The following is a 13,351-nucleotide window of genomic DNA, read 5'->3' as shown; positions in this document are numbered from 1 at the left end:
GCACGGTGGTGGTGGGCTGATGATTTGGGTTTGTTTTGCAGCCAGAGGACCTGGAACAGGAACTCCTCTGTGTACCAAAGTATTCTGGAGTCAAATGTGTGGCCATCTGTCTGACAGCTAAAGTGTGGATGAAACTGGGTCATGCAACAGGACAATGATCCCAAGCAGCAAGTTTCCAACAGAATGGCAGAAAAAGAAAAGAATCGATGTGTTGCAGAGGCCCAGTCAAAGTCCAGACCTCAACCTGATTGAAGTGCTGTGGTGGGAGCGCTGCATAAATGAATGCCCACGAACCTGAATGAACTGAAGCAACACTGGAAAGAGGAGTGGGCCAAAACAATATAAGACACCGATAAAGTCAGACAGAAAATAATTACTTCAAGTTATTGCTGCAAAAAGTGGTTCTACAATCTGCTGAATCATAGGGTATATTCAGTTTTCACAGGACTACATAGAGTCCTGTGAAAACTTCCTTTTTCACATGACTGTATACATGGATCAGTAGGATCTAGTAGTAGAATCAATAGACAGCATAAAATATGACACATACAACTGACTGCTTGCTTTGGTTTCCCACCTTTATCCCACCTTAGAAACTAATCTTGTTTGGGGGATCTATAGTTAGTCCTGCGTGTCATATACAGTAAGCCACCTCTGACCCAAGCAGCGACCTCCAAGGCTAAAAAAAAAAAGAAGCCAAGGCAGAAGTGCCAAAAACTGCAGACTATTTTGTTAATTTAGCAGAAATAAATCTATACATAAGTATTCAGGTCCTTTGGCATGACATTTGGTGCATCCTATCTCTGTCAACTGTACTTGAGATACTTCTAAAGCCTCACTTAAATGTGCCAAATCAAATTGATTGGACATAATTAGGAAAGGCACACACCTTAAAGTTGTCACAACTGAGAGTGTGTGTGCACGCGTGAATACCAACTCTTGGGCTTGAGAGAATTATCTTTAGACCGACGGGACAGGATTGTGTGAAGGTGTGGACCTGGGGAAGAATACAGATCCGTTCCTGCAGCACTGAACGCATAATGTGCCAAACATAAGAAGTTTGGAACCATCAACAGTGTCCTTAGATTTGACTACTCAGAAAAACTGAGTAATCTGACCGTGGTCAGAGGGGTAATCAACAGCCCAGTTCTTGGTTCTATGAGATCCAGATGGGATGTGGAGATGGGAGAGCCTTCTAGAAGGTCACAGAAGGGAAATGTGAAGCCACTGTTCAGTCAGCTGGAATTTTTCCAGAAGGCACCAGAAGAAATGTCAGATAACGAGAAACAGAATCCTCTGCTTGAAGAAGACTTGAGGCTGTCGGTGCTGCCAAAGGTGTTTTAACAAAGCACTAATCAAAATGTCTGAATGCCTTTACATTAAAGTGGGATTTTTTTCCTTCCTTTACTTAAGAACAACAAAACTAAAACCTGTCTCACTTTGAATTAATTGAACCTTTCTAAGATGAAACAAGAAAACAGACGTTACCTTGAAAGGGGCTGAAAACATCCCTCATGGACTTTGTTTATGCAGCAAAGTTTCAAACACAAATGGTTTTGCGGTCTCCCATTGGTGTTTGACATATTGTCCCCACAGAATTAAAAAGAGCTAGGGGAAAGGCAGCAGCGTGTGAGTGCTTTTTGTGTGTGTGTGTGTTTGTTTTCTTTGTGTGGCTTATCCCAGAAGTACCCGCTTAAATCTGTGGGTTTAAGACTACAATAGGTCATTATTTGAAATCATATTTGATTGTACAAATTTGATGAGTCAAAAGACAGATCAAAAAAGAACATTTTTTTAATGTGCATTGTGATATAAAAATAGAAATCATATTTAGTATATACCAACAGGACACAAGACTGACTGTTTTCACTATATATTCAGTCTCTCGCTCTCCCTGTATTTTTATTTTGTTGTCGGTCTCTGTGCAAGACAGACATTGGGATTGATTTAGATAAACAGAGAGGGAGGTGAGAAAGAATGAAAAGAAATGAATAAGTTAGAGGGAGCGAGACAAAGCAGGCTGAAAACAAAGCAGACGGGAGGTAAAGATGGAGAGAGAGGCAACGAAAAGCAGACGGCAGACAGCGAGAGAGGCTGGGATGAATTCGGTGGCATTTTCCGTGCATGCTCTTAACAGGCTTATGGCAAATGAGTGCACGGTGTATTATCAAGCTTTCTTAGCCTGAAGTGAAACACAACATGCACACATTCATAATCAAACACACACACACTTGCATGTACGACGCATTTGCACACACGCACATACAGACATGCACATACAGTGTACTCATGCAGACGTCACCTCGCAAGCATTTACACCAGCAAACACATAAATATAAACACATGCTGACACTGTGTGTGCGTGTCTCTCTCTCTCTCTCTCTCTAGCACACACACACAAACACACACACAACAGATGCACAATGTCATTAGTATGCCGTGGCACAACACTGTGAGGGCAGCAGAGGAGTATGATGAATATGTTTTTGGCACAGAGCAAAAGGAGATGGAGGAGAGGAGGGAATTGAAAGAAAGAGCAGAGGAAGGGGGAGATGGGGAAAGAGGAGAGGAAATGAGTGAGAGCAGAAAAGAGAGAGAGATGTTCCTAATGACTTTAGAAACTGACAGAAAAACAGCAACCCAATTACCGCTGCAGGACTGTCCTTTGTCTCTATCTGCCTGTATTTCTCTCTTTTTTCTCTGCGAGCTCGTGATGACAGATCACCTTGGTCGGAGCAAAGTCAGGCTTAAAAGTTCTGTCTCTGTATAAAAGCACAGTTGCAGCTGGTAAAAATGTCTAGCAGAAGGGGAGGCTTAAATACTCGAGTCTGCTGTACTGTGAGTATCTACGAAAATACTGAATGCAGACAGGCTTTGTTAAGTGTAGGCTGTGTAATGTTACGTGGCATTGTAACATTACATTCAAGAAAATGCACCTGGAGGAGATCGGTTTTGGCTGCGGAGCTTTAGGATGAAGCTATGGATGAAATCAGGTTTAAAGATTATAACCTTGAGCCTTAGGGAACTGCTTGGCAAAGGTCAAAAGAACTGCATGCACCCGAACTAACTTCAACTTGATGCACACCCTATGTTCATACGCAGCAGACAGTTTGGTTTGTCGCCGTGGGAACTTCACAGGAGTTAGGAAAAACATTAACAACAGTTGTGTCCTATTCACTGCATAATGCTGCAGCAGTGAGCAGCATAAAGAGTGCTGAAACTGGAACATCCAAATAGGATTAAGCTGCTATACTTCTTTTTTTTTACTTTCAAAAAGTATGTCATGAATGTATAATTTCCCACTATTGCAACATTGCTTATGTACAATGTGATCAAAGGTAAATGGACCCATTGGCTTTTTCTATGCCTTTAAGCAGTGTCTAACACTTTCTTACAGTACAGTTCAACATACTGAACCCCAACATACTGAATGCAGCATGTTGGTAATCTGTGTTTATAAATTAGACGGAAGTTATTAGCAAACCTTTGCCAATCTGTCTGAGAGTGATTGCAGTCAGTTTGAGTTGGACCGTGATAGTTTGGAGACAGGCTGCCTCCCACCAGGACACCTGTGCAGGCACTTTGTGATTGAAAGTGGTCGCCCAGAGGCTGAGGGTGTTGTAATCACCAGGTAACTACCAGTTTTTCATCATTACAAAGTTGGGTGCCAAACTGTTTTTACTCTAGTGTGACTGAGCCACTACATCAACAAAAACTTTGCTACATAATATATCATGTCGACAAGATAATGGTGACACCAAGCACCAGATACCCCTGGCAATAGTTTTCTAGGCTAAATCTGATCAGCCTTCTTAATTTGGCTGGGACTAGTCAGATTTGGTCTGAGATTTATTGGACCACATATAGCCCTAATACAGTCATGAAAATATGACATCCCACCAGGCAAAAACGTTACTTTGCAGGATGTCTCACCAGCATTTAGGAAAATGCATCTGTATATCATCTGTATTCTTAATGGGTCACAAATTGTAAGAGTGTAGCTAAAGGAAGTAAAGCATTTACTACTAGTACTATGAAGCAGTGTTTTTGTGAATGGGTTTCTGATTAGCTTGAAACTCAGAATGCACTGGAGAATGCAAACGGAGCATGCAGGCTACAGAATACAGAGTCCTACTGTTGGTGTTATTCCCCTCAACTGATCTATATTTGGTTCTGAAATCCAGTAAAAACCATAGTAATACTCAAGGATTTGAATATATGCTAAGCAGAAAACAGAGATACAAATGCAGACCAAAATATCAAAAGAAATCGGATTAATTAGCGTTGAGTTTTACGACTAAAGAAGCACACCAGTGTTCAGGGTGCCTTTAAGTCTGTGTAGTCTGCATGTGTGGAACGTGTGTCTTGGTGCTGAAGTGAGCAGGCCTGACCTTTGGCAACATCTTATTAATCATCTAAAGCACATAGTTACAGAGTGACCTCAAATCACAGTCCTGGTTGGTTTAATTGTGTGGCTTCATAAATAAAGAAAAACTGAAAGAAGTGAACAGTGGATGTTTATCGAGTGTCAAAACACTGCTTTCAGTACAACTTTAATTAAAGCTCAAACCTGGGGTTTCTTTTTGCAACCAATATGCTTATTTTTAGACTTGGTAGCTTTTTTGCCCGTATAATCACCAGTTTTTACTAGCAAATGCAACTGTTCATTGTTGGTGTAATGATAGGTGTGATCTCAGAGAGCAGATTGTCTAATGTTATGGCCTCTGTGCTACTTAAAGTGTGACTGTCGGAGGTTGGTAGACTTCCTGCAGAAGAGCAGCAGAATGTGGCCAATAAAAAAAAAGGGAAAGTGCAGAGGCTGCCAATGAACCTTGAAATAGAGATAACGCGTTACAACGAGTCAGAGCAAACCAGACCGTCAGCACAAACAAATAAGAAGTATAGAAATGCATCGATCAATGAGTTCAAAAGGTTACCGAGTAAATGGAAAGTGTTAGAGTGACTACATGGGCTTAAAGGCAGCTGAGTAAACAGAATCCTTATCTTGGCCAGAACATCAGAAAGAAAAACAGTTGTTCATTTTCTTAGTTGTCTACTAATCATGATTAGAATTACAGACATCAGACTAACACAGAAAAGAGGCGTAAATAGTTGTTTATGTAATAGGACAGATTAAAGACTGATAGTATTTCTGAACAGTCTGCAGTGGACTCACTGTGTCAAATCCAGCTGGCAGCAGAGGGAAGGATGATAAAATGCAGGCTATACGGTCTCTTTGTGTTCCACTTGTGAAAATCCAGTAGCTTCTGTATTTTCAGTAATGCAACCTAGTTGCAAGAGTTGCATCATAAATTCAAGATTTTGAACTGAGTTCAGGTGTTAGAAATGCTTTACAAAGTGTCTCACGCAAAGTAAAGTGACACCGTACAAGACAAGCAAAGAATTCATTGTTCACTTCCTGTTTAAATTGGTGTGGGGGTGTTTAAAGCCTTGTTAAAACCGTATTGCCGGCCCCGCTGTGAAACATTGAGATGTCTCGCACCCACACGAGAAAGGCGAGCGAAGAGAGGATTTTGGAAATATAATCATATACGTCTGGAAAAGCTTTACGATCTGAATCGTGTTGCTTTTGGTGAAACAGCTTGTCCTTTTTGTCGGGAACAATGCTTACAGCCGTGTTGTAACAGAGGAGATTGTGTGAATAAATGCTGGTTGGTTTGTTCTTTATTTAAATCCAAGTAAAGCCACCAGCCAGCTAAATATATTCACACATAGATCCTCTCCTTGAGCCCTGCAAGCCTCCCAAAGCCAAAGATCTGAGGAGGTTTGTTGTTCTAGCCTGCAGCTCCGCATCGATCTATCAGAAACTTCACTGGTCCAGTTAATCACCTTATTCCTAGAGAGAGGGGTGGAGGAAGAACAACAAGCCAGAAGGAAGAAAAGGTCCTGTTTTTGTTTGAGTAATTTGAGTAATTCATTGTAATTGCTGGGTTACAGTGCTTGAAGAGAAATTAATGGATGATATTTGAAAAAATTGTGTTTACTGTTTTTGTTTTGTCGTTCTAATTGATGTAGTCATGCGAAAAAAAATGACTGGGAGGTGTCAGAGGGAAGAAAAGAGGATGAGGGAGAAGGGTGGAGGTTAGGAAAAGGCTTCACTGACATACTTAATCACCCCCCATTCTTTTGCTGAAAAGAGGAAAAGTATGAATAGAAATAAAGGCGTGAGCAGAGGCTCGGGGTGAAGAGAGAGGGCAGGGAGGAAGCAAGGAAAGGAGGGGATAAAGGAAGAGAAGATAACGAGAAAATAGAGAGGTTTTCCTGACAGGAAGTCCTTTCTCTAATGGAGGAGAGGAGAACTGACAGAGAAAAGGAGAAGTTGGGCAAAGAAGGTGATAAGATTTTGAAGCTTGTGGCTTCAAGTTGTATTAATTAGTTCAGTTTGTAGCTTTTTCCTGTAAAATATTTAGGAAGAGCCTGTATACATTTTATATATATATATATATATATATATATATATATATATATATATATATATATATATATATTTTATATATATATATATATATATATATATATATATATATATATATATATATATATATATATATATATATATATATATATATTTATTTATTTTTTTTTTTTAAGCTATTTGTACAACAAAGATTACTATTTTTTTCACTTACTGTGACACATATTACCTCTGCTGTTTTTGATGCTCATTAAAAGCTGATACACGGTAACACCGACAGTGCCGATTTTGGTTGATTTATTTATTTATTTTAACACAGTGCCTAATGTAATTTAATCCAATTTAATCTAATCAAATTAAGACACTGATCAATTAATCCACACTGTCGAGGATTGATTGGAATCAAACCATTAGATGATCGATAGAAGCACACTGCTCCTCACTGCTGAGTGTGGAATAACTGTATGAGCCAGACTCTGGCTTTTTAAAAAATGAACGGGCCTTCATTTGTTTCTTAATGAGAATATTAATCAGGCAGCGAGTAAAGCCAGGAACAGTTACCATGTGGCACGCACATCGTGCAGATTTACTCCTGTTCTCCTCTGTGCCGTTACTGTCTTGATATTCAAACATAATCTGTGAACATAACTTTTGATTTTTTCTCTCTTTTTTTGACAGGTGTCAGACAAGCCCAAAGCCAGAGGCACAGCCCTGAGGTGAGACAAATTACCAGTCACCATGTTTGTAACGTGGTGATTTGTTCATCTTAATTCCGTATATTGAATGGACTACACTTGAAGCCCCTTTTCAGCCTCACCAAAAAAAAAAAAAGCACTCACAGTGTGTAAGTAATATGTAATGCAAGGTGTTCACCTGCCACTGAGAGCAATTTTATGCTATAGTCAGACTATAGTCAGATGTAACTTGTTGTTTTGTTGGAGAGAAATAAGTGAAATACACATATGGCCTGCATTAAGTCAAGTAGCCGGGACATCATCCTTCTATATGGCGTGGCAGCCAGCCTGTCTTTGGCAGAGGGTGTGAGGTTAATGGAGTGTGTGACTTTCAATATCAGCCAAACAACAAGCTATAAATAAATGTTCTTTGCCCTGAAACATGCAATTGAGGTAGCTGTGGTCAGTGCTTCTCTTTTTTTCTGTAGTTGTTTTTGAAAGCGCTGTTAAGGTCAAAGACGTCACTGTGGCTGCAGAGCCAGAGCCGCTCACATAACCCTCAGCGTGAGTCTACACGTCTTAGGTCTTAGGTCGGTAAATGTCCCGCGTTTCAGTGGGATATTGTTTGGTTTTTATTTTTGTAGTATTCGAGGTTAATTGCAAATACAGTCGCTATTAAGGCTCCTGCAGGTGTTGCGGCTCTAATTCACTAAAACATCTGCGATGACAGGTGTCCACTTGATAACGAGAGTCACCAGCCTGCACTCGCTCGCTCAGCTCCAGCATTCGCATTTAGGCAGCAGATGTCTTTTGGACTCACTATTTGTATTGCAGAGACTTTTCAGGGTCTCTGCATGGAGATCATGCTTCAGAGCAGGAGACATAAAATCCTGTATACATACATGCGCGCATTATGTTTGAAGGTCAGTGAGTAACATTTCCTCGGGCCCTTTTTAATAAATGTGGTCTCATTACAGCTTAACACACATTTAACATTTAAATGTCTCTGTTGTTCATTCGAGTGTACGACACTTGTTATCATTGCTTTCAGACTTTTCAAGCATTTTTTTTTTTTTGTTAGATTTTTTTATTCAGGGTTATGGGAATGCAATGTAATGTGCATTAGTACAATTACAGTATATTTCTGCCAGTTGTTATTGTACATCAGGCATCAGTAATAATAATAATCCTGTGATATGTTGTAGTAAATTAACAGCTTATTGTTAATTCTGCTGGTTAAGTGTGTAATCTAAAATGATTTAAAAGCTGCATAGTCAGTGAACACATTGTTCCTCTTTTATTTTTTCCCAACCTTAGCAGCTTTTCTCCTGCTAAGGTTGCTGTCGCACAGCCATCCATCCATTGGGGGTCTGGAGCATATCCCAGCTGTCATAGGGTGAGAAGCTGGGGACAGTCTGGACAGGTTGCCAGTCAGAGAAACAGACAACCGTTCCCAATCATGGCCAATTTAGAATAACTAGTTAACCTAACATGCGTGTCTTTGAACTGAGAGATAACCCAGGGTTCAAACTACACACAGAAAGGCCCCGGCTGGCCGGCAGGTTTGAAGCTTCTTGCTGTGAGGTGGCAGAGCTAACCAATGCACCCTGAGCTAAGTGTTTCAAAATTACTGTGACCATATTCAGTGTACTTGTGATGTCACTGACTTTAAAACGGTTGCTTTGAAAGGAGGGACGAGGTGTGCAACCACTCGCAGTTGCCGTCCTCAAAGTGACTTTGGTGCGTCAAGACAGTTATCGGTTATTATCAGTCTGCTCTCAGTTTGAAATTGGATGGGGTCAAGCTGGCAACTACAAGCAGTCTGTGTGTTATAATGTGGTGCTGAACTGTAATAATTCAGCTACTTGCATTCAGAGTCGAGTCAGAACCTCATAGATTTATAACAGAAATTCCTCCATAAAAAGTGGCATGAATTACATCAAGCTTTCATATAGGGATACAACCAAAATACTACTAGTTGGCAACCACCTGAGTTGTGTCCCCAGTGACCAAGAGACATGTCGCAGACGAGTTGCACCCATCGCATTCAGATTGATTGCAGTGAGCTGGCAGTCTGTCTGCATTTATAAATTAGATGGCAGTTATTAGCAAACCTTTTCCAATTTGTCTGAGAGTGAGGAGACAGTCTGAGTCGAACCGTGACTGTTTGGACACTGGTCGCTTCCCACCATTATGCAAGCAGTCTATTCCAACCCTTATTTTCATTGTGACAGTGCCATCTAGTGGTTGTATTACAATGGGAGCAAAGGAGGAGGTACTGTAAAGCGATGAAGTTACAGAGCAATAAAATTCCCAATGGCAGGAGGCTGGGGTGGATGAATGGCTCCAAAAACAGTCTCTTACAGACTATTACAATCTTTTCATTTTTTATTTCAAGCCATTAAATTTCTGTTTTCACATTTGAAGCACTTTGTTAGCCAACAAAACAACACTTTTTGGTTTTGCTTTTTAATTTTGTCATCTGATTTAATCTAATTGTGGGAAACAGTATGAGCTTCTCTTGCTGCCACTAATTGGTATTCTTCATTAAACCTATACCTAATAGGCAGAGACACTGCAAATGAAACACTGTCATCAGTGATGTTTTCTGGAGGTGTTAAAGCCTATTTCCATTTTTTAAAAACATGTTTCCATTTATCATTCAGGGCTGTGTGGGCTCCCCAGTTTTGTCTTCTTCCTAAGTGTTAACATCTTGGGGGAACATATCACCTACTTCATCATTAGCAAAAAAATGTTAGTTGCATTTGTAACATCACAGAACATTGGAAAGAATTCATGTAAACAGCTGATTTTGGCACCAAGATCAATTTTTCATAAGTTCATCTTTTGCTTGGAATGTGTTGTGAAGCCCAAGCTGGTGCATTAGAATATAAGAATCTTTTATAAATGAGGCTCGTTGTGTTCACAATTTGAGGGCATTAGTATTCAAGTCTGGAGTGTGACTCTGTGTGTGTGTGTGTGTGTGTGTGTGTGTGTGTGTGTGTGTGTGTGTGTGTGTGTGTGTGTGTGTGTGTGTGTGTGTGAGAGAGAGAGAGAGACAGTTAAGCAAGACAGAAAGAGAGAGTGTGCTCTGTGTGTGTGTATGTGTGTGTGTGCCCCAGGCCATGTGTTACTCTGCTACCGCTAATGAGCCCATTCACTCTGCAGCCCAATCTACTGAACACCACACACACACACACACACACACACACACACACACACACACACTCACAGATATCTGCAGAGACGCTGGGACTAGAGATGCTGCGAGCGATCCACTGGCTATATCCCCCGTGGAAAAGCAACACACACTGTCTCACCCACACCCCTCACACCATCCACACAGACACACATTTTTTTTAATCCTTGCTCTGACAGCCTTACCCACATACCAATTGTTATTCTGCACCCCCCTTCCACACACACACACACACACACACACACACACACACACACACACACACACACACACACACACACATACAACCACCCACCTTATCATCCCACCACAGTGTATATTAGACTGTATCATTCTTTTATTACTGCTGTGTAATCTTTACAATCTCTGCTAGCTGCTTCTGTTTTGTGCGTTATATCCAATCCACATCTTTCATCGCGCTGGTGAAGAAAATTGCCCCCAGTGATATGAACTGGTCTTTTTATTGTGATTATTTTAATAGTAATAGCACTTGAGTAGTTCTGGGTGGGTAGCCTAATGTTATTTTAGTTAGTGATACTGTGAATGGTGTTGAATGGATGTTTACTGAGAGCTGTTTGATGTACAGGTCCTCTGTATTCATAACTGGGGACAGCAATAACTCAAACCTATTCAGACATGGGCAAATCAATATGCTGATACAGTAAACCTCAACAATGATGGATGTGCTTGCATGAGCAGTAATGAAAACAGGCTGCTCATACAGGCTGTCAAGTCAGTGTGTTCTGTGCTGTGTACACCAACAGGAAGTTTATTAGAATGCTTTGACCCGGAAGAAGAACTTTAGTTAAGTTATTATTAGTTAATGAGGCCTCCTAATTCCTCTGCTAGCTGCTCTGCTGCCTTTCTTTCACCCTGTTATATCCTTAAAGTGTTTAGAGTGGACATTTTAGAGGGTTCGTGATTACAGACAAAGTCAGGATGAGATGCAAGCAGACATAAATTCACCCTGGGCGGTATAATTAGGTGAACATGTGACCTTCTGAGCTTAAAATGTTCTGACACAAGAAAAAACAAACAAACAAAAGTAATAATTGTTCTCAGTTTTTATGTCTTAAATTCATTAACATACAAAGGCAAGAAGAAAAGGAGATGAATGTGGAGAAAACAGTAACAGCTTCTCAAATACTTCGCACACACTCACATGATTGGCTGAACATGACTAGCTTCAGTTACTTCACTGGTAACATCTGAATGCAGCACAGCCAAGTTAAGCAGCCCCAGAAGCACAGAAACATAGTGTTAATGCATTGTAGCTGATGGCCTAACTGTTAATTACTCACCTGAAAACATTGTAAAGCTAGTCAGTCGATCTAGCCCATTAGGGGTGTCCTGTAGATATATTAACACAGATGCCGCATTGGACAGTTTTTCATCAGAGCGATGCTTGAACACAGCCACCATATTGCTCACTGGGAGGCTGGTCTCTAGGGAGGCAGGGGTATGTACACAATTATAACTCATAATATCATTACAATCAAGCACTTTGATTTGTTACAAAGGCTGGAACTATATTTATGATACAGCAGTGGTTCCCAAAGTGTGGGTACTGCAGGGGGGGCTGCAGTAATAACAGGAATTCAGTTTAAATTTTGCATAGTAACACATTTGTATAAATGTATGTATTTATCTAAAAAGTGAATTAAAACTGGTAATAGGAGGTGGTTAGTTTGTGATATTACTCATTACTCTGATCTAAATTTACTGCTCTAGTATTGTAGTTTGTGTCCCAGTGGCAAGTGGGTCACATATTGGCATTAGGACCTTACGTATGACTGGGCAGTATTAGCAATTTATAGCCAACAGCCTGTCTTATTTGTGTTTTTTGAATCAAATTTTCAAGGCAATACCTCACTTTCTCTTGTATCTATGAGGCTGTGCATGCTTTTATATATATATATATATATATATATATATATATATATATATATATATATATATATATATATATATATATATATATATATATATATATATATATATATACTGTATATGTAACCACAGTAAAGCAGATTTTAATACCACATAATTTAATTATAATTAGGAATACATACAGATAAGGATTAATTAATTCAAGTTTTTGTAAAAATTTTCCTAAGTGCTTTTTTAACAGAGCAAGACATTTTTAATTTTAATTTTCAGCTAGTTTTCTTTAGAAAGCATAAATTATTTCTATTTGCACACAATAAGTTAATTAAAAAAAAAAAAAAAAAGACCAGGGTCAATATTATTAGCCTCCTAAAGAGCTGAGCTTTTTATTGAGCCATAGCATAAACCACTGCTGAGCAACGATGTGTTTTAACTTCAAATTTAAATCACGTTAAAACTGAGGGTTATCCAATTTACACACACCATAAAAACTTCAGCAAGGGTTTGAGGCGTCACATGAGAGAGCATTGTGCCAAAAACAAATCCATTTAGCCTTGAGAAAAAGAAGTGTTGACGCTCACAAAGCAGGAGATGGATATACAAAGATATCACATCGTTTCCAATTGTCAAGAACTGGAGTGAGAAATATCATCAGTAAATTCAAAGAGAGCCACAGAGTACAGAACAAGCCTGGCAGAGGTAGGAAGTGAAAGATTTCATAGACTTTGGAAAGAAAACTAGTGACAGATGTGTCTAAAGACCCCAGAACAGCTGCCAAGATACCAGTGAATGACTCAGCCAAGTTTGAAGTTGTAGTCTCAAAGAAGACAATCACTAGAGCCCTGCACCGCGAGGTTGCAGACCAAGAAAAACTCCACTTCTGCAGAAGAGACATCTTTAAGCCAGACTGAAATATGCTGAGGACAACCTGGAAAAAGATTATGCATACTGGAAGCACGTCCTTTGGTCAGATGAGATTAAAATAGAGCCCGTTGGCCACAGAGATGCTGCTTATATTTGGAGAAAGAAAAGAGAGGTGTACAACCCAAAGAATGCCGTCCCCACAGTGAAACACAGTGGTGGAAGTATTATGCTGTGCGGACACTTCAGTGTGTCTGGGACAGAGAATCTCAACAAGGTGGAAGGAATCATGAA

General features: G+C 39.9%; 1 protein-coding gene across 1 annotated transcript in view; it reads left to right on the top strand.

Moving 5' to 3' along the window:
• aff2 (AF4/FMR2 family, member 2) overlaps positions 1 to 13,351 on the top strand; it is a 195,372-nt gene that overhangs the window by 127,144 nt on the left and 54,877 nt on the right. Inside the window, exon 10 of the mRNA XM_030738522.1 lies at positions 7,115 to 7,152. Within this exon, the coding sequence (XP_030594382.1) occupies positions 7,115 to 7,152 (38 nt within the window). The remainder of the gene's footprint in view (positions 1 to 7,114; positions 7,153 to 13,351) is intronic.

Source organism: Archocentrus centrarchus, chromosome 10 (genome assembly GCF_007364275.1).
Source record: "Archocentrus centrarchus isolate MPI-CPG fArcCen1 chromosome 10, fArcCen1, whole genome shotgun sequence".
NCBI classification, from domain to species: Eukaryota; Metazoa; Chordata; class Actinopteri; order Cichliformes; family Cichlidae; genus Archocentrus; species Archocentrus centrarchus.
This window is presented reverse-complemented; position numbering and strand designations above follow the sequence as displayed.